At 57.0% G+C, this 20,228-nt stretch overlaps 2 protein-coding genes across 6 annotated transcripts; one reads left to right on the top strand and one right to left on the bottom strand.

The window, feature by feature from the left end:
• The first annotated feature begins 2 nt into the window (after window positions 1-2).
• On the top strand, window positions 3-5,937 carry SENP8 (SUMO peptidase family member, NEDD8 specific). 3 transcript variants are annotated; one of them, XM_051796518.1, is made up of 3 exons: window positions 12-83; window positions 609-663; window positions 4,192-5,937. In XM_051796518.1, the coding sequence occupies exon 3, from the start codon at window positions 4,220-4,222 to the stop codon at window positions 4,856-4,858; it is 639 nt and encodes a 212-aa protein (XP_051652478.1). In that variant the 5' UTR covers window positions 12-83; window positions 609-663; window positions 4,192-4,219; the 3' UTR covers window positions 4,859-5,937. The 3 variants fall into 3 exon arrangements, with proteins under 3 accessions (XP_051652479.1, XP_051652478.1, XP_051652480.1); XM_051796519.1 differs by lacking the exon at window positions 609-663 and having other exon boundaries at window positions 3-83; XM_051796520.1 differs by lacking the exons at window positions 12-83; window positions 609-663 and adding an exon at window positions 98-205.
• A 1,558-nt stretch (window positions 5,938-7,495) lies between these two features.
• On the bottom strand, window positions 7,496-19,704 carry GRAMD2A (GRAM domain containing 2A). Of its 3 annotated transcripts, none has more exons than XM_051796502.1 (13): window positions 19,642-19,704; window positions 18,697-19,023; window positions 16,209-16,322; window positions 15,358-15,415; window positions 13,950-14,022; window positions 13,765-13,868; window positions 13,109-13,207; window positions 12,118-12,189; window positions 11,160-11,228; window positions 9,984-10,140; window positions 9,592-9,691; window positions 9,396-9,503; window positions 7,496-8,944 (listed from the first exon to the last, which is right to left on the bottom strand). In XM_051796502.1, exons 3-13 carry the CDS (start codon window positions 16,310-16,312, stop codon window positions 8,941-8,943), a joined length of 948 nt encoding a protein of 315 aa, XP_051652462.1. In that variant the 5' UTR covers window positions 16,313-16,322; window positions 18,697-19,023; window positions 19,642-19,704; the 3' UTR covers window positions 7,496-8,940. The 3 variants fall into 3 exon arrangements, with proteins under 3 accessions (XP_051652462.1, XP_051652463.1, XP_051652465.1); XM_051796503.1 differs by lacking the exon at window positions 19,642-19,704 and adding an exon at window positions 19,192-19,590; XM_051796505.1 differs by having other exon boundaries at window positions 7,498-8,944; window positions 11,166-11,228; window positions 19,642-19,702.
• Between the last annotated feature and the right edge of the window lie 524 nt (window positions 19,705-20,228).

Below are 20,228 nucleotides of genomic sequence, written 5' to 3'. Positions count from 1 at the left end.
CCCTCGCGTTACGACGCGGCAACCGGGCCGCTTTACGGCAGCGCGCGGCAACCGGGAGGCGGCGGCGGGCGATGAGGCGGAGGGTGAGACACGGGGGGTCACCGGGAGGGGGGACACGGTGCCCGTCAGGTGCCCTGCCCGGCGATCGCGCTGGCCGCAGCCGTCAGAGATCGGTGCCGGTCGCCCCGGGCCCGGAGGCGTCAACGTGAGTTAGAGGGGGGGAAAAAGGTTGGAATGGGTAAAAATGGAGGGGTGTTACCGGCACGGGGCGGGGCGCACACGGGCTGCCCGGTGCTGGTGGGGGGGTCCCCAGCAGGGCCCTGACCCCACGCCCGGCCCGGGGGAACCCTCCGCTCGCCGCGTAATTCCCGTTTATTCCCATGGAAGCGGTGGGATGACTGAGCGCTGCCCGGGGGCTGCTGGTGCGCTCTGATCTCGGAACTGAGCCGGGAGACGATCAGGGTCGGGATCAGGGTCAGGCTCAGGGTTGTGCTCGGGGTCAGGCTCGGGGTCAGGCACGTCGCTCCTCCTCTCACGGGGTGTGTGACACCCCAGATCCCTCCCTCTGACCGAATTCCCTCTCCTGACCAAATTCCTGTGCCATCCAGGTCTTTCAGGCAAACAGTATTCCCCCTGCTCCCTGGACTGACCCCTTCTCTGGAGGTGAGTGCATTGGTGGCTGGTTTGACGTGGTCTGGGTGAGCTGAGCTGTTTCCACTGGTACCTCCGGGACATTCCCGGTGCCATTGATCATCCTCAGCCGTTCCTTTCCTTGGGTCTGTTCCTGGTAAACTCCAGGCTTTGGCCAACCCCGTCCTGTCGTTGCTGTGGCTGTTGGTTTCTTGCTCCAGGAGATTCTGTGACACCAAGAGAGGTTCTGAGTTTGGTTCTCTGAGCAGCTGCATGTCTCTCGTTTGGGGAATTTGTCTGGAATGGAGAGGTTTGGGCACTGTGTGTACATAATTGGGAATGTCTTCCTCTGATTTCGGCATTCAGGACCTGTTGACCCCCAGAGACTCTGTCCTGTACAGGAATTATAACCCACAGCTACAGAGAGATTGATTATATATTTAACAAAAAAGGAGACGATTGCGCTTCTTGTCTGGTTTAGTTATTTAATTTTCCTTGAGTTTGTTCTCTGGCTCTGTCAGAAGTCACAAAAATCCAGAGGCTCAGGTGTCACCCAGCCCAGCTCCCACTGGAAATAGATGTTCCTTCTCTAATCTCACTCCCATTAACAACAATTCTCAAGACATGGTGTCTAAAACCTGTATTTCCAGGAAAAGGGAATGGTGTGGTGGTTAAATCGTGTGGCCTTTTACTCTTGATCTTTGTCCCTCCTGTTCCCTGGTAAAGTCTGGATTTTTTATTTTCCAGGTGATTTTTGGTATTTACCTCCATATTCTTTAAATTGGGAACAGGACTCTGGTGATGTGTCACCTTAAACTATTCCCTCTGCAGGTTCTTAGCACCTTTAATTTACTAAAATAGACTTTAGGAATCTGACTCATCCTGAATGCATGCTCTCTTTGCTCCACCACTGCCTATTTATGCTCAATTACTGGGGAGTCTCATTCCCAGGCCCTCAAGTGCCTTCAGCAATTACCTGCAGAGGGTTGTTGTATTTAATGGTGTGAAAATAACAGGTTTGGGTTGGGTTTTTGTCAAGTCTTGGAAAACACAGGCTTGGCTTTGCCTCCTGGACCCAAAGGAGCCCCTTCAGTTCTCAGATCGAACTCACACCAGCGAGGGCAGCTTATTTGTGAATGAGGGAAACTTGACTTCTTGCCCTACTGAGGCAAGACAGCACCATTTTCAAATCTATAAATGAAATTATGGCATTTGTGTTGAAATGCCCCTTTCTCTCACCCCAGTGTTCTCATCTCAGCACTGGAAAGGGGGCAGCTGAAATCCCTCGGAGGAGCTGAGGGTTCCAGAGAGTTTGCACAAATCCCAGCTACTAATGTGCCAATGATACAAACCAGCAAGACTCTTGTTGGCACCTACAGCAAAGGTTCCTGGCCTGTGTATTTATCCCTGTTTTTACAAAAACTCCTGAACAGAGTGTGCCTGGGCCTTCAGGAAGCGAGTCCTGGCTGTGGCTGAGCAGAGCTGCTCCCAGTCCACGATGGGATTTCAACCCCCCCTCGGCATCAGAGAGGCTTGGCTCCACATCCTGGCTTCTCTGCAGCTCCATCTTTAGCTTTAATGGGAGGTTCTCCCAAACAAAGCCACCTCTCCATGGCTTTTGACAGCCCCACCAGCCGTTGTTCCAGCCACTCACCTGCCCCGGCTCTGACGGGCGTCGAAGCCTCCCGAGGGTTTTCCTTGGAGCTGCATGTGGTGAGTCATCCTGAAGAACCCACAGGCAGTTTCACAAATACCAGATGGCAATAAAATTAAAAGTAGTAGCTCGTGGCAATTAAGCACTTGCTAGAACCATTCTCCTTCCTGACTGGAGGAACCTGCCAAATGTCTTGACAGGAAAAAAAAACAAAACACCCAACGATGTTTCTGCAGAGTGGAAAATGAACAGAACACGGGACTCACACTTCCCTCGCCCCTAATCCTGTTTGGACTGGAGTGGAAAGCTATTTGCTGGACTTCTACATCTCCAGGAGAAGATGAAGCAGAAAGAACACGTTGTAAAGGAGAATTCGGGGCATTTTATGGGCACACGTAAAAGTATTTCAGCCTTGCCCCTGTTAAACCCCCAAACTGGATGTTTGGAGGATGTCCAGCTCTAAAGCAGACCATGTTGAGGGATGCTACAAAGTTACTGGGATTTCATTCTGATTTTCTGTTTTTATAGTGCAAGGATTTGCACCACGAACTTGGAAACAGTTGGAGCTCGTTAGGTCGGAAGCGTGTCCAAATACCATTGTGTTGGCTCAGCATAAACAAGGGCTGCTCCCTTCCTCTGGTGACTCCTGCTGCTCGGCATCTCCGGGATCCACCGGCGCACACACACACACACACACACACACACACACACACACACACACACTCTCTCTCTCTCACGGGCTGTGTCATGCCCCAAACACTCACCTCAGCCCTTCCTTCCGAAGTGTTCCACAGGCCCCGTGTCTCATCCATTCTGTTCCTTACTCGTCACATGCCCTGGGACCTGGCCAAGAGTTCTGAGAGATGAATCCCTAATTTATGCATCCCAGGCCAGGAGAGGTTATTTTTCGTGATTCTGATCTAATTCTTCCTGACACGTAAACAACAAAACACTCCATTTTTTTAACTTCCGTCTGTCATGATGGAAAATTAGTGACTTATTTCTAGTGAATCACATTAAAGTGACCTTATCGTTTTGAGCTTTCACATGGGGCTTTCAGAAATCTGAAGATGTTTTCATGCTGCCTTTGGTGCAGCTGAGGGAAGGGTGAGGCCCAATCAGTTCCACGTCACCGCTGCCCCCAGATGTGGCATTACCAGCCCCATCCTGGCCAGGAGAGCAGTGAGGGGCTGAGGGTGCATTGCCACAGCTGAGGAGCCTGGGAGGGCTGGGGGATGTCAGAACATAAGGAGAACCAGGGTGGACAGAGGGGGGTTAAGGCAAGTTTCTCTTTGGAAGATCTCCTCCTAAATCCTAATCTGAGTAGGCAGAGTTGTCCTAAAGATTCCCACGGTCAGAAACTGGTTGGTTTGTGATCTTGTTTTGCTTTGTTACTCCTTACTCATGGCTGTGCCTCCCGTGCTGGTGGCCCAGCAGGTTCTCCTGGAAGAGGTCGTGCGTCTGGCAGAGAGCTGGGGCACTCTGTGCTCAGTGAGAGGGGCCCTATGTCAGACAGCCCCAAAAAGGCTCTATTTAGGGAATACCAGTCATGTAAAGAATTCCCGTGACTGTCACTGTCCAGGGGAAACACCAGAACACACAAACACCATCTGACTTCTCCTGGCTCAGGTCTGTTTTCTGTGCAGAGGTGTGTGTGTGTTCCCAAGCAGGAACTGCTGTGAAATTCCTTTGCTTTGAGGTTCAGTGAAAGGCTGATCTAACCTAGAGCTCAGAAGAGCCTGGCTCAGCCTGACACTCCTCTGTCTGCTGATGGTCCTTCAAATATCTGTCTGGGAATCCCGGGCTCTGTCTCGCTGCTGCTGAGAAGGCACTCAAGCTTTCTTGAGCTGTATTGTGTCCCAGGTGTGACCTAGTTCCTAAACTCCTCTTGCCCTTCTCTGTTCCAGCTCTGGCGGGTCCCCGGAGTGCCGCAGGATGGATCCCGTGGTGCTCAGCTACATGGACAGCCTGCTGAGGCAGTCGGACGTGGCCCTGCTGGAGCCCCCGAACTGGCTCAACGACCACATCATCGGCTTCGCCTTCGAGTACTTCGCCAACGAGCAGTTCCAGGAGTTCGGCCACCGCGTGTGCTTCATCGGCCCCGAGGTCGCCCAGTTCATCAAGTGTGCCCTCAGCCAGGAGGAAATAGCCGTGTTCCTCCAGCCGCTGGACCTTCTCCACAAGGAGCTGGTGTTCCTGCCCATCAATGACAACTCCAGCCAGGCCGCTGGGGGCACCCACTGGAGCTTACTGGTGTATTTCAGGGACAAGAAGTGCTTCGCCCACTACGATTCCCACAGTAAGTGCAACTCTGCCCATGCCAGGCAGGTGGCAGGGAAGCTGGAGGCCTTTCTGGGCAAAAGAGGGGGCAAAGCCACCTTCGTGGAGGAGAAAGCGCCGGCGCAGCAGAACAGCTACGACTGCGGGATGTACGTGATCTGCAACGCCGAGGCCCTGTGCCACGGGTACTGCCAGGGCCGGCCCGAGCCGGGGCTGCAGCTCCTCACCCCCTCCTACATCACGCAGAAGAGATCCGAGTGGAAAGCTCTCATCACAAAACTGGCACAGAAGTGATGGGGATGCACCCCCAGCCCCCCCCAAAAACTGCCTGCCCTGTCCTCGAGGCAGCAACCCCAGTGCCTGAGGGAGATGCCCATGCACAGGATTGTCCCAAAGAAGAAGAATGTAACCCCTCCAGCATGGCTACACCCCCCAAACACCCCGTTCCCTGTGGGAAAAGCCTTAGTCCCCTCTGGAAATCACTGGCCTTTCTAACGACAAAAGTCACTTTGCTTTCAAAGAAACCCTCTCGATGATGAATTTTTACACTAATTGCTGTGGCAAACCAGGTTGCTGAGCAGACTTCACCTGTGCCCAGCAGGCAGCACACCCTCGTTAGGTGGCTTTAATTGGCTCCAGGCATTGTCCTTCCAAGCCAGGTTTAGCAAATGCCCTTTAAACCCAAGCCCCCAAGTGCTTTATCGTGGCTATTTCTAGTCTGTGCCTCCCACTAGTGGTGTTGGAGCAGTCTGGGATTTAGCAGCCAGGATTCTGTGCCCCTGAAAACCTGACACTGAGATGTCAAAAGATGAGACTCCAAAGGAAATGCTAGGATTAATTAAAGAACAGGGCAAAACCAAAGTCAGTTTTCTTCATCCTGGTGCTCCCAGGCTGCCCAGCAATTGCATTTTTTTTGTCCCCCACCCCTGCTTTTTAATTGCAAATTAAAACCCGACTCTGAATGGCTGGAAGATTAACAGGAAGCTGAGAAACCCAATCTTAGGAAAGGAAACTTAATTGAGATGAAAAGCAACACTCACTCTTTGAAGCTTGGGGTTTTTCATTAGGATTTTAGGTCGTCTCCATCCAGGGAGGGTTTGTCAGTGCTCCCCAACCCTCGTTAGTGTTGCTGCTGCCTCTAAGACAAAACCAGTTCTATTACTTGAGATAAAAAACCCCACATCAGGGAGAACAAAAGGACAGAGTTTGAGCTTTCTCAAGGTATAAAAGCCAAAGATAACTGTGGGCTCCTTGAAGTCCTTAATGCACTTCAAACTGAAACACTTCCCCTCCCGTGACGGGATCTTGGAGTGGATCCTCTCGTTAAAGCCAAGCTTAGCAGGGGGGAAAATAAAAATTGAACTGAGATGTCATTGCAGGATAAGGAATAATCTCTCAGTAAGAAGCAAAGAGCAGGTTGCTCAGGTGGTGTCTGGCAGAGCAACCACACCCCAGCGCGCCGACCTGATCAGGGAGATCCGGGTTAAATATAACCCTTGGAAAAGGAAAGGGGGAAGGATTGTTTTTAACCTGGAGCTCCTCACCAGCCCAGCCCCACCGGTGTGTGCAGCAGCACAGCACCGAGGGGATGAAGGGCTTAACCTTCCCTTGCTGCCAAGAGAAAAGCAAGAAACCAGCCCAGGCTCCCCCAAAACACCCAACCAGACCCTCACAGGCAGCGGTGAGGCCAGACAAAGGTCGGGATCATTCCCCTCCCTCCTACACTGCCCTGATAGGAGAGCAGCCAGTGGTCCAGGGCATCCCTCCAGCACCAGCCCTCCCTGGAAAACCTGCTCAGCTGGAGCTCAAATGGGATCGAGCCTCTGGCCGAAGGGGATTCACCTTGGACTCTGAGGGGCTGTGCTGGAGCCACGTCACTGCCACTCCCAAATCCAGAATAAAACTCAGACCAAACCGTGCGCTTGCCAGAGTCATCCCATCCTCTGTGCAGGTCCCTGCTAATGCCATGGCTCCTGCTGCCCCATGGAGTGCCACAGCACAGGGGCTGTGACTCAGGGTCTGGCAGCGGCTTCTCAGCCAGTTAAATCTTCCAGTCCCATTTTTAGGGGTTGGTTTGGGCTGGGGAGGAGCACAGGACAAGGGGAGGGAGGAAGGCAGGATGGTGGGGGTGACTGGGGAGATCTGGGAGGGGATCTGAGGGCAGGGGCTGTGCGTGTCCAGCACCACCTTGTGCTCCTCAGCCCTGTTCCCAAGCCAGCAAGGTGAGTGCCCAGGGACATTCCCTGCACCTGAGGACATTCCCTGCACCTGAGGCTTTTATGTGCCTTTTCTTTACACAAAGAAAACAAAGAGGCTCAAGCAGGGCATCATTGGGAGAGGTGACACACACCAATCGGGTGGCAGAGACCACCTGGGAAACAAAACTGGAGCCTTGCTACCAGTGACCAGCAGCAGGGACCCCCCACACCACACTGGGAGCTCATCCTGGTACTCCTCCAAGCTTCCTCCATGTCACTGCACCCATGGGTTAGAGCTCTTTGTCACCACTGTCACATTCCTGGCTCGAGGACAAGGGACCCCACACACCTGCTGTGGAGCACCCAAAAACCACCAGGCTGGAACACTGGACCAAAACCCACCCAGTCCTCAACCTCTAAGCCTCTGCTTCGGGGTCAAGAGCCCCACTTTGAGGTTGAACCCATTGAGCACCAATCCCAAACCCATCTGGGCTGCAGCACCAGGAAAACAAGCTGGGTGAGTCCCTGGCAGGGGTGGGATGGTGCCTTTTACCCACCAGGTCACCCACAGAAACAAGGACTCCGACAGCCCCATAAATCCAGAGCTTTGAAGAAACCAGATCACCCCCCTCAGCACCCCAGGGTGCTAAATCCTCCAAAAATGAGTGACACCACCCCAGTCCCCGCTTAGCCAACACCACTGTGGCTTTCAAGTTGGGCCATTTTCATGCATTTCACCCATTTACCTGCATGGGCCAGGCTGGGGAGAGGGGTTGTGGATGCTCAGGGAGAAAGAGGAGGAGGAGGAGGAGGAAGGCTCATCCTGTCCACCCTGTGCATGAGGTTGCAGCCCAGCTCCCTCCCCAGGCAGACGCTATCCCCAAGGTGGCCCTGCCACTGGCTCGTGTCCCATCCCGCAGTCTCTGCTGCCACCTAGTGCAATAACATCCCTGTCCCCTATGCCGGGAGCATCCCCAGCCCTTAGAGGACCACTCGAGGACAGGGCTGTCCCCATGTCACCCATGTCCTGAAGGGGCTCTGCGACAGCACAGATTTTGAGATACCTCGTTTTGGGGCTCACAGCCCATCCCCACTGTGAGGACACTGCTGGCAGAGAGCCACGTGCTAGAAAATCCTGGGTTTATTTTCATTTTCATTTCATTTAAAAGCCGTTCGGAGCCCAGAGCGAGCAGCAAACTCTCCCCCAGGGCACAGGGATTTGGCCCCATCAGCACTTGCAGTTCCCAAAAAACAGTAAAGAAAACCCAAAGGAATCACACAGGTATCACCTGCTGCCCCAGCGTGCTCCCGGGGGGAGGCTGTGGGACAAATCCTGAGGGACAAATCCCACGGCACTCGGCTCCACGTGGTGACAAGGTTAACACGAACCAGGGCACAGATCCGGGACGTTCACCGGTGCCAGCCACGGGCTCCTTTCCAGACATCTTAACGAGGCGAGCAGGACTAACGAAGCCTTGGTCTGGCCCCAGTGTCAGGGGTGGTCACCCAGTCTGGGGGACCCTAAAGTGCTTTGCAGGGGACACACAACCCCCTCCCATGCTGAGATGGCCCAGTGCTCCACGAAAGAAAGGCTGGGGGGCCCTGGATTGGACCCTCACCCTTGGGTGTGGGATAGATGATGCCCCACAGGGCTGGTGGCCCCTTTCTCCCATCCCCACAGATCCCTGTATCTGGGGCCATTCCTCTGGGCACATTCCCAGGGGTACTGAGACAGGGACAAAGAGGTGGGTTCACCCAGGGCAGCAACAGCAACTCATCCACATTTTTGGGGGTTCCCAGTGAGCCTAAGGTCGTCTTTCAACTAGAAAAAACCCAAGCCTGGAATAAAAACTGGCGTCCATTTTAGCAGCAAGTCCTAAGGGGAGGTCCAAGCGCTCAGCAGCCCCGAGCCATCGTTCAGTGCTACAGCACAGCAGCGTCCCAGGGAGAAAACGGGTTTCCTGTGGGATGGGGAGTTGGCACGGTGGCCAGGAGCTGGCTGGGAAGTCCTGCTGGGAGCAAGTGCCCATAGGAAAAGAGAAAATACTTGGTCCCATTTTACCGGCCGAGGGAAAGCCGGGCCACGTGTAACAGTCACGGCTGGGAGGTCTCAGCACCGGGATCCACAGGCAGGGTGTCACCGTTGGAGTCCGTCCTCAGCCAGCGCCAGGGTAACAGTCACCTGCCAGCAGGGAGTGGGGTGAGATGGGGCAGTGACTGCAGAGGCTCCATAACCCATCCCAGTGCTTCCCCCATGTCCCTAACCCAAGGAGATCCCACCCTGTCCATCCCTTGCTGATGCCCTTGGTCTCATTAGCCCCAGAGCACAGCCCAGCTCCAATGAGATGTCCTGATGCTCCTACGACTGGAGAGCCCCAAACCCATGAGGAAACTTCTTCCCAAGGTTCAAAGTCTCAGGGACAGCAGAGCTTCCCACAGTTGCTCAGACCAGCAGTTGACGGGATCGTCTCTGGCGTGGGGATGGCACTGTGGGGTCTGTCAGGCATGGGATAACGGACAGAGCATCCCAGGGACCTGTCGTGGAGCTCAGCCACTGCTCATTGCACCACATCCCTTGTGTCCTCCATAGAGCATGACCCACCTGCCCCAAAGTGTCCCCAGGGATCCCTCACCTCCTGTGCCCACGGGAGAGGTAGTCCCGGTTCAGGGAGCAGAGCTGCTGCTCCAGACGGAAGATGCGGAACGCCAGGTACGAGGAGGACACGACCAGGAGGCAGATGCTGGGAGCAGAGGAACAAGCCAAGCGCTCAGCTGAGACCGACATTCCCGGTGTACCCCCGGCCCCCCCGCGCCACCCTCGGCACTTACAGCACAATGAAGATCTTCAGGAGCTGGTAGTCGGAAGGTCTCAGCTCCGCCACACAGCTCTGCTCCACCTCCAGCTCCTCCTCGGTGTTTATTGCACTTTCTGAAAGGCAAACCCACAGTCAGCGGCACAGCAACACTCGGCAGACGCTCCTGCTCTCCAGCAACCGGGAAACATCAAACATTTCTCCCTCATGGGCTCAGACCCCACAGCCAGGAGACCCCATCCCATCCCCAGGACTCCACCACTGACTCCCAGCCTCAGCCCTGCTCCTCTGCAAGGCAGAATTCCCCTCCAGGAGGGCGGAGGATGGATGAACACATATTTATAGAGGTTTACACCCAGCAGCATGTATAGAACAGGGCACAAACCCATGGTCAGATGCTGCCCTCACCTGAAACCAGGGGCTCCTCGGAGGTGAAGGAGCTCTCCTTGGCACTCAGGCTGCTGACAGAGGTCCGGTGGATGCACTGGTAGTTGGCATCTGGCAGTGACAGTGACAGTGAGGTGGGTGACACCTTCCTCCACTTGCCCTCGGGGACGATCACCTCCTGTGGGAACAGCCCCGCTGAGCCATGCGCTGCCAGAGGGTTCTCCCATGGCACTGCCAAGGATTCAGACTCAAACTTTATGGCAACTCCAGTGAGCACCAGCACATCCAAACCATCGTCCTAAGTGGGAGCTGGTTCTCTGTGATGGCTCCATGGGGATGCAGGTTCCTACTGCCATAGAGGGACCTGCCCATGCACCCCACACCTGCCCCAAATACCAACTGCAGCCTCCTCCACCCTTGAAACTCAGGGCGGTCACCCAGCATTCTCTATTTCTCCACCTGGCATTGCCCCAGAAGGGCAGAACGTGCCCCAAAAAAGCACCAAATCATGTGCAGAGGCAGCCAGCACAAAGAGGGCGTCCCACACCAAAGAGTCCCCAGTGCTGGAGCTGCTGAAGGGCTACGTCCCTCCAAAGCACCAGGACATGCTGCAAGCCTGGATCGCTCCCAGTTCAGCCCTTGAAATGAATCTTTAACCCCTGGGATGCCACCAGACCAACAAAACATTGGGGTCATCCCACCTGTCACCTCCTGTACCGAGCTCAGGGCCACCAGACCTGAGTTCACCCTGCTCCAAAGGTGCAGGATGCAGCCACTGTGCTTGCTGGATCACACCATGGTTTGGCTACAAGCCATCCCACAGGTTTCTGGATAACTCAACCACATTCCCAGCCTGTCATCCATGTTCGTGGCCATGAACAGCATCGGCTGGCAGGAGCAGAGCTGCAGCATTTTCCACATCACTCTGAAGTTTTTCTGTCTATAAAGGGACCCCTGAGACCAACAGGCCAAGTCATCAGCTGTGCTCAGCCAGGTCCTCTTGACCCGTCTGTTCCTGCCAAGTGTGGGGATGAGGATCCCAGAGGATGAGCTCCAAAGGTGACAGGCACGTCCTGGTGCGGCCTTTGATGGCACCGAGGGGGGAGAACCAACTCTGACCTCGAGGGGGCCTGGAGGTACTTCCCCCCCACATAACAAGTTCAGGAAGGTCCTTCCCTCTCCCAGAGCTGCCCTCACCCTCACCAGTGACACGGCATCCGGCTCCTCCGACAGCTCCTTCAGACTCAAACTCTTCTTACTCGAAACCTGGAAGGGAGAGACAAACGGGTGTTGTGGTGCTGCCTCCCCTGCTTCAACCTGAGCCACAAAATGGAATTTTGGCTTTTCTGTTGAGTCTATGAAGAGCAGCTCCTTAAAACTTGCGATCACAGGGATTTTGGGGTTGAAAAAGAGCACCCAGCAGAGGACAGGGCATTGCTGCTTCCCATCACTGAACACCCAGCAGGGCCATGGTTGAGCTGGGGGCTCCTGCACTGGCCTCAGCTCACAGCACAGGGAATAAACCATCAGGAGAAAAAAAAAAAGGGAATATCTGGGCAGAGCCCAGCACATTCCAAAAAATAAATCCCCCAGTTTGGCAACAGGGCTGAGTCACCCAAATCACTGCCCGGCATAGCTGGCAGACACCCTCCTGGGCGGGGCAGGGCTCTGGCACTGCTTCCCACGTGTTTCAAAGGCAGAGAGAAGAGGTCCCCACAGTCCCCCTCTCCAGCTCGAGGGCTGATGGGTGCCTTTTCCCCCTTGATTTAAATTTTTTTTACTTTGTACCATTTTTCCTCCCCTTAAAACTTTAGATCTGGGCAAAAGGCAGCGATGTGCGGAGTGGCAGAACAAGTATTACTACCAGATTATAAATAATTCATACACACGCCCTGGGAGAGAGCAGAAACTCCAGGCTCTGCCTCATCCGTGACCCAGAAAAGGCCCACGGGAACAGGATGTGCCCAGGGCATGGATCCTGCCCCTCTTCCCATCCCTTGATGCGGAGCGAGGACACTTGGAACTGGGAGGACTTTGGGAGCATTCCAAAGCCTTGGGAGATGGGTGGTGAAGAGCTCTGCTCAGCCCAAGGGGGAGCACAGAGCCCCGGGGCCGTGCACGTGTGGAACGGCCTTGGATGTGGAACGGGGAGTACCTGCAGGTGTGTGCAGACTCTCCTCAGCACATCGTACACGCTGTCACGGGAGATGAGGGACACGAAGATGTACTGCAAGAGAAAGAGAGAAGCTGTTGGGAGAGATTCCCCCCATCCTGAGTCTGGTTCTCCACAGGCAGGGACAGGCAGAGACGTCCTGCCCTTGAATCTCCCCTTTTTCGGGAGCTGTGTTTCCCCGCAGGTGTTTCCCTGCGGAGCTTCCCTGCTGTTATTTTTGCAGCCTGCTAAAACCTGGACCAGATTTTTTTGGGGCCAGTTTCACTCAGCTGCTGTTCCTACCGGCCTTCCCATGCTCAGCCCAGAGGGACATGGCAGGAAACAGGGCTGTGACCTATGGAAAACATCCCCATGGATGGGGGGAACACAGGGCCAGACTCTGCCCAATGCAGAACCCAGATGATGTGCAGGGCAGCCACACATGGCTTTGAATGCCCTGCGCCACCCCCTACCAGAATCCATCAGGAATAATCCTCTCCCAAAATCCCGCAAGAATAACCCCCTCCCTGGCAGGGGGTGGGTGACGCACAGGGCTGGCAGCAACACCCAGGTAGGCAAGGACTCAGACCCACTACGTCAGCTCACTGCAGCCAACAACATCCAACGGGATTTAAAAGCTGGAAATTCAGCCCTGTATCCAAATTTTCCACCGGCTTTGGCTAAATGCCAGTCCAAGCCCTTTCACTGCTTGTGTTTAAGGAGTTTAAAGGTTTTACGTGAGCCTGGCAGGGATTTGTCAGGCTCCGCCGAGTTTCACTTGGGCTTTGCTTCGTCCAGAAACAAAGTGGAATTCAGGAACAAAAGCAAAGCAAAGTGAAATTCAGGAACAAGAGGGTGTTTGCCCTGGCTGGCAGCCAGCACGGAGAGCAGCGCTCACTTCCTAACCAGGGATGGGAATCTCTTCGTTCTCTGCTCCCAAATCACACCCAGCTCGGAGCAGGGAATCATCCAGTGCTGGCAGTGTTGGTGTTACCTTCCTGCTGGCAGTGGTGGTGATGGCCAAGCCATTGGGCAGCAGCCGAGCTGTCTTGTGCTTCTTTATCAGCTGCACAGAGACCACCGGGATCACAACCTGCAGGGCAAGAGGACACGGGGTGGGCACGGCACAAGCAGTCTCCCTAAGACCCACCACAAGAGTCCCCCTGCAACCCTTGGGAGGGTGAAAAGTAAGGCAGGATGTAATTTTTGGCAGGATAACTTCGCTAAAACCCTGAGCCTCCATCACGTATTTGTTTAAAGCATGGGGTATAAATAATTCAGTCCTCCAGCCCAGTTTTAAAGGAAGTCGTCTCCCCCAAGATCCCCGTCAGCCACAAGACTAATGGGGAAACATCAGATGGTAAATCAAGAAGAAAAGCCAAGAGACATTCAAATCTCTCCCCCCTGAAACCTTTGATCTTCCTTCAAACGCCGTTGTGGCTGGTGGGAGGTTTTGCATCAGGGAATTCTAAACCAAACCAATATTTGGTTTCCCCAGGCCGACACTGCAGGTGATCAGAGGGGGGGCACGGCCACACTCCCCTTCCCATTAGAGGCTTCTGACAGGGATTTTGGTGGTATTTGGGTGCAGGAGGGGGTAAGATGTGGCTATGAGCCCCATGGGACGGGGTGAGTTGGTCCCCACATTACCTTGATGTCCTTCCCGAAAAGGTTTGCATAGAAGCAGAGCCAGTTGGGGGAGATGTAAAGCCTTCCCTGGATGAGGATGTCTCTCTGGAGTGCACAGGAGCAAACTGCAGGGCAGAGAGAGGGCCATGGCAGAGCATGTGCCAGATCCTGCCACCTCCACCCCTGTCTCTCACCCTGCCACCTACCTTTCAGCACACTCTCCTCCGTCGGGATGTCCTTGAACAGCTTGTGGTACTGGGAGTTGTACTTGCTAGCGGCCTGAAAACAGAGCAGAGCAAAGTTATCCGGTGACCTTGCTGATAAGGAGACCCAAAAATCACCCTCCTGCACAAGAACTCCCCCTGCCCGCACCCGGGACCGGCGCAGGGGGGTCCCACCCGGCTGTGGGCAGGGGGCCCAGTGGGTTAGAGGAAGGTCAGATGACCCAGCCCCTGGCGGACGCTGTGCCATCCTCCCAGATAAACATTTCCCGGAATATCTAAGGAGGCTGCCGAGCCTCAGCGAGGAGCTGCTTTGCTGCCGGGCTCATCCGCAGGCAGTTTATTTTGCCCAGCGGTTTCTCTCCTCCTCCTCTCCCCTTATCCGGGACACGGTGACAGCACTTGCTTTGCGCCCATCGCGACGCGCCATCCAGCTATTTATATTCCCGGCACCGCTTCAAAGCCTGCCGGCACCGCGGCGGGAGGCTCGGCACAGCGGCCCTCAGACACTTCTGTGGGGAAGGCAAAGCTCCAAAGCCCTTCAACGCTTCCCATAAATCCGCTCGACCGGTCCCGTGCGGCAGATTTGTGCCCCCTGCCCTCAGGGTGCTCCCCAGGGACGCGGCGGATTCCAAGGGACCAGCTGCTTTGCCAGGACGCGGGGAAGTCTGGCACAGCAAGGCTGGTTTGTGGGCAGCAGCGCAGGCAGAGCCCTCCTGCCCGCGGGACAAGGTCACCTTCGCTCCGTGCACCTTGTCACCGGATGAGCCGGGCCCTAAGAGGATCAAGGCTCAGCATCACCTGGAGTTGGCTCAGACACCTCCCGGAGAGACGCCGGCATGGTGGGGGTGCCGGTGGGAGCGTTTCAGGGGGACACGAGGGGTATCACCTCCAACCACCACCAAGAAACACCTCCTGGCCCCAGCACAGACTCACTGCTGACCCTGTCACTCTCCCAGGTGCCTCTGGATAACCAGAAAAATATTTTTCCCCCCCATTTTCTTCATGGGGAAAGGCAAAACACTGTTTCCTGTTATTCCTTCCTCTTCCCGAGCATCTCTTGTCTGTAGATGGACCAAAAAAACTCTGCTTTGGGTAAGATTTGAACAACCAAAAAGGTTTGAACGGACAGAAATTGAGCTGTTCCCAGTCAACCTTTCCACTTTTTCCTTTGCTCTGGATGGAAAATCATGAAGTGTTTGCAAGGCAGAGCACAGGCCACACAAAACCATCACCAGCTGCCCTGACATTGCAGGCAGGAGCCTCTGTCCCACATGAGCAGCTGTCTCCGGCTCCTTGAGCTGAGACCCCGGGCAGGCTCCTCCAGGGACAACAGGCAGGCTCCTCCAGGGACAACAAACCAGCCCAGTCGCTCCTAAAGCCAAAGACTCACCACTTCCCGGTGGCATTTCTTGATGTCCTCATCCTTAAGGGCTTCGTTCAGGCGGAGGCTGGAAGGAAAAATAATAATCATCAGGTAAGGAAGAGCCCCAGGTCTCTTGCCTGCTCCCTAAACACGTGTGGGGCAAGATGAGACAAGGAATCATGTAAAGAGATCCCAGGAAGCCACATTTTGGGCGTCCCCGTGATGTGATGTGGCACTGGGTGTTGCTGAGGCTCAGTAACGGCTGCTGAGGGCTGAGCTCTGATGGGAGACATGGAGGCACTGGGACAGGGTTGACTGTCCCCAAAACACATCCCAGCTCCAGGAAGGAGACCTGAGCTGCCCCAGCAGTGTCCCCAAAACACATCCCAGCTCCAGGAAGGAGACCAGAGCTGCCCCAGCAGTGTCCCCAAAACACATCCCAGCTCCAGGAAGGAGACCAGAGCTGCCCCGGCAGCAGTCTGGGACAGGTTGGGAGCTGGAAATGGGCAGCTTTGACTGGGTTATGGCTTCCTGAGGGAAAGCACACACAGGAATTTGGGAATGTGCCTGGGCAGGAGGATGGACTCGGCTTTGGCCATGCATGGGGACATCCAGCCACATCCATCCCATGGGCAGATGAAGGGACAAACCACGGAGCGAGCAAAATCCTCCCAACAACCTCAGCCGTGGGAACAGCATTCCCTTCCCCATATCCCTTTCCCTTTCGCTTTTATACCCTCAGTATTTGAGAGGGAAAACAACCCCAGTGCCCCCCCCTGCTGGGGGACTGGATTCAGGGGCTCAGAGGCAGTGGGGATGCCACGGCATGGGGGAAAGGGAAAACACTCAACCACAGCCCCTGGGATGCTGCTCCTCACCTGCCATCGAGGGAATCCAAACTCTTCTGCTTGTGGGACACCTCCAGCTTCTCACGGCCGTGCCTGGGCTCGGGGCTCTTCAGGGGAGCTGCCTTCTCATGCATCGGCGTGGCACTGCAAGGAGACGCTGTCAGCCCCCGAGGGAAAGGGCAAGAGGGGCTTGGGGCTCTAAAATCTATTCTCTTCAATCCCAGCCCGCACAGAGACGTCAGGATCTGCTGCTCAAGGACAGCAAGAATATTTCTGCAATTTCTCAAGTCATGTGGACACAAAAAAAAAGGCACTTTTTTGCCAGGAACTCCCTAGTGCTCGCAACCAAGCAGCCAAGGAGCCGCTGTTCCCTCAGATAAATCTGTCCAAAGCACAGCCTCTCCTCCTCAAGGGATGCAGGTTGAGCTGGGGACAATCACAGGTCTATGAAACTCCTCAGGGGGAGGGATTTCAGCCAGGGTCTGCTCCTCCTTGTCCCGAGGCAGAGCCCTTGCCAGGCACCAGCTCTCTCCTTTGAGTCGCTTCCCTCATGTTCCAGCAGGGTGTTTACCATCGGGAATGTTATCAGAGGCGATTATCGGCCGCGGCAGGTAAAGTAAACACGGGCCCAGCGCCGCGGGGAGGTTATCACCTGGCAGGCCACCGAGGTGACGCTTCACCGGAGATTGCTGAGGCAGCAGGAGCCAAAGCGATCCCAGGGGACCAGCGGCACGGCCGAGCCAGCAAACAGCCACAGGCCTATGGAGAGGAAATGATTCCAGGGAAAGCGCTCAGCTCACCAGGCAGGGGGTGATGCCGGAGCAGGTGGGGCGCAGGCAGGGTGGCAGGATTAGTGCGGAGCTGGAGCATATCCCAGTGCCTGCGGGGATAATGCCACGGCACTGCGGCAGAGCCTGGGCACAGAAGCCAACCCAAACTTCCTACACTCAGAGAGTGGCTCTTTCGCCACCTGTACGTCCCTAGACACACCCTGCTCCTGCTCCAAGGGGATCATGTGAAGGGAAACTCCTGGAAATAACACCCCCCCCGGCTCGGGGAGAGCCAGGATGGGGGTGCTGAACCCCGACGGCCGTGCCCAAATGGGCTGAGAGTTGAAGCCACATGAGCCCCCACAGCCTGGGGCCCTGCCCAAAACACTGGATGTGATGAAGCCAGGCTGAATCCCGGCTGGAAGCGTGGGGATGCTCCCACAACATGCAGCACATACATAGGGGTGCAGGAGAACCAAACACAGCTCCTGGTGCCATGTGGTTGGGAACAGGCTGGGAACCAGCTCCTGGATCCCCACAGCTGGTGCTGGCAAAGAGCCACCGGCACAGCCCCAGAGTCTGAGCACCGCTGGGACAGGATGAACATGCAGAGGTTGATTTAGGAGCTCAGGTCAAAGGATGTGTCTGGAAGGGAAGGGAGACCCTACTGACAAGAAGCACCAAAATACTATCCTTTGGCATCGCACTAAAAGGCGTTCCCCCTGCCTGATTCCTCGGACCCCCTCTGCCAGGTGATGCCTCGCTGCCCTGAAGCCAAAACTCGTATCATGGAGGCACCAAAGCCTTCACCCGCCCTGTTCGCGTGCTGGAAAAATGGGCTCTGCCTCAATCTGGAGCATCCCTCTCCAGAGCTCAGCCTGCTCTGGCTTCCCTCACGTCATCCCTTAAATCCCCAAGCTCTTGCACTGCTTAATCCGGGTGAGCCGATTTATCCCTAAGCGGGGCTGACACCGAGGGGCACCACACAGGGATCAGGGAGAGGCACCCCCTGCTCGAGGCGAGGGCATCAGAACCCCCCCAACATCACCAAACACACATAAATCCCCTAAAATGAGAAAAACCAGAGGCTGGAGAGAACTTGGAAGTGCTGCATGGTCCCCTCCCGGTTTTCTCTCCCCCTCATGGCCACCACCAGGAACAATTCCTGGGTCAGACAGTCCCGGACACAGCACTGGCATTGGGATGCTCCAGGAAGGGTCTGGGTGCTGTGAGGAGCATCCTCAGCCCCAGAGGGAACATCACAGCAGCTGCCTTGTCTCCCTTTTCCAGATCTCGCTCCATCCTGGCTCCCAGATGCATCAGGGACACAGGTCTGGAGTTCAGGAACACAGGATAAGATAAGGTTGGGCTCCAGGCACAGGTGACACAGAGGTTTCCCTTCCAAGAGCCACTTCCAGTGCTGGCACAGTGAGGAAAACACTTTCTAGCAGCTCACACTGTCACCCTCTTAAAAGAATTTGTTCAGCAAGAAGCTGCTTATGCAGGAAAATCACCATCCCAAGTGTCCCAAACTACAAGTGGCATAAAAACAGTCAGAGTGCAGAGCTCTTCAGAGAAGGTAAAGCCGGTGGGTGCAGGAGTTCACGGGAAAGGGAAAACAATCCAGTGATCTGCTGTCTCCCTGCCCAGTACAGACACCCCCTCGCCGCCCACACCGGCTCCCCGAAACCCGCAGGCGAATCCCGGTGCTTCTCCCTCCCTCGGGATCGCCGTGCCCCTGCCCTTACGCAGCGCTGGGATCCAGCCTGGAAAAGGTCCGGCGCGAGCCCCTCCGTCGGCGGGCGATTTTCGCTGGATCCCTTCCCCGGGGCCGGGGAAGTGCGCGGGAGGGGCCGGGGAGAGCCGGGCGGGGATCCCGCCTCCCAAAAATCCGCAGGAGGCTCAGAGGCGGAGGGAGGCCCCGGCGAGCGGGCGGCCGCGGCCCGAGCGAGCCCAGGCGGGATCCAGAGAGCTGCCCTTGGTCCCGATGTCCAAGGTCATTTCAGTCCCGCGTGTCGGAGCTGGAGCGGAGCCACCCCGGGATGCTGGGGGGGAACGGCCGGAGCCGAGCGGCGCTGGCAGGAGAGAGGGACGGAGAGAGCGGGAGGTCAGGGCCGGAGGGAGCCCCGCGGGTGCCCCCGCGCGTGCCGGGTGTTCCCGCCCCGGGGCCAGGGGGTCACGGCCGGGGCTGAGCCCAGACCCCGGTCCGGGGTCATCGCAGCGCCCAGGGCGCGGGGTCTCACCGGGAGCGGCTGCGAGCGCCCCGCGGCACGGGGGGGAACCAGGGGGAGCACGGAGGGACCTCGGGCCGAGGCGGCCCCGGCCCGGCGGGGTGTGCGAGGCATGGAGGGACCGTGGGGGCTCGGACACCGCCGGGGCCGCGCCTGGGGCACCCGCGGGGCCGGTCCCGCCCCCACCCGCGCTGGGCGCCCCCTCAGGCGGAGCCGGCGGGTCCCGGGCGGGAAGCGCCCGGCCCAGTCCGTCCCCTCAGGGAAGGTGGGGGGGTGTCGGTGTTTCCGCGCTCCCCTCAGCGCGGCGCCGCCGGCCGGGACAGGCCGAGGGGTAGCACCGGCTCCGCGGCGGTGGCGGGAGAGAAGCGGCCCCGGTCCCGAAACCCCGGTCCTGGTCCCCCCTCACTCTCGGCCCCCACCTCGCTCCCGGAGCCCCCCCTTCCCTCCCGCCCCCGCCGGTACCTGCGCGCGGCCCCGCGCGCCGCCGTCATGCCCCGCGCGCCCCGGCCTCCTCGCGCAGCCACGGCACCCGCCCATTGGCCACACGACGCTTCTCCCCGCCCCTGCCGTCCGCCCATTGGTCGTCTTCTGCTCGTCCCCGCCCTCCCCACACGCCCATTGGCCGCTCTCCCCACGGGCCCGCCCCCTTCGCGCGCCGCCGCTGAGCACCGCCCCCGCACACAGGCCACGCCCATCGGCGGGAGGGGGCGGGGCCCGGGTACTCACACGGGCCGCAGAACCGCCTCTTAAAGGGACCGCTGTGCTCCAGCGGCGACCTCGGCTGGCACAGCCGGGCTCCATGGCCGCCCCCGGCTCTCTCGCGCCCGAGGCCAGGACCCCGTAAGCCCCCCCCCCCCCTTCGAGACTCGATCCCCCTCAATTCCCTTAGACCACTCGGGCTTTCCAACCCCTGCAGATGACCCCTCCCTTGTTACCCCCAGCCCCTGTAGACCCCCTAAACCCTAACCGACTCCTCCCCTGGACCCCCCAACCCCTCCAGACCTCCCAGACCCTTCCACCAGAGCCCCCAACCCCTGCAGACCCCCCCC

This window comes from Manacus candei, unplaced genomic scaffold (genome assembly GCF_025592945.1).
Source record: "Manacus candei isolate 608988 ecotype Guabito, Panama unplaced genomic scaffold, ASM2559294v1 h1tg000046l, whole genome shotgun sequence".
NCBI lineage: Eukaryota > Metazoa > Chordata > Aves > Passeriformes > Pipridae > Manacus > Manacus candei.
This window is presented reverse-complemented; position numbering and strand designations above follow the sequence as displayed.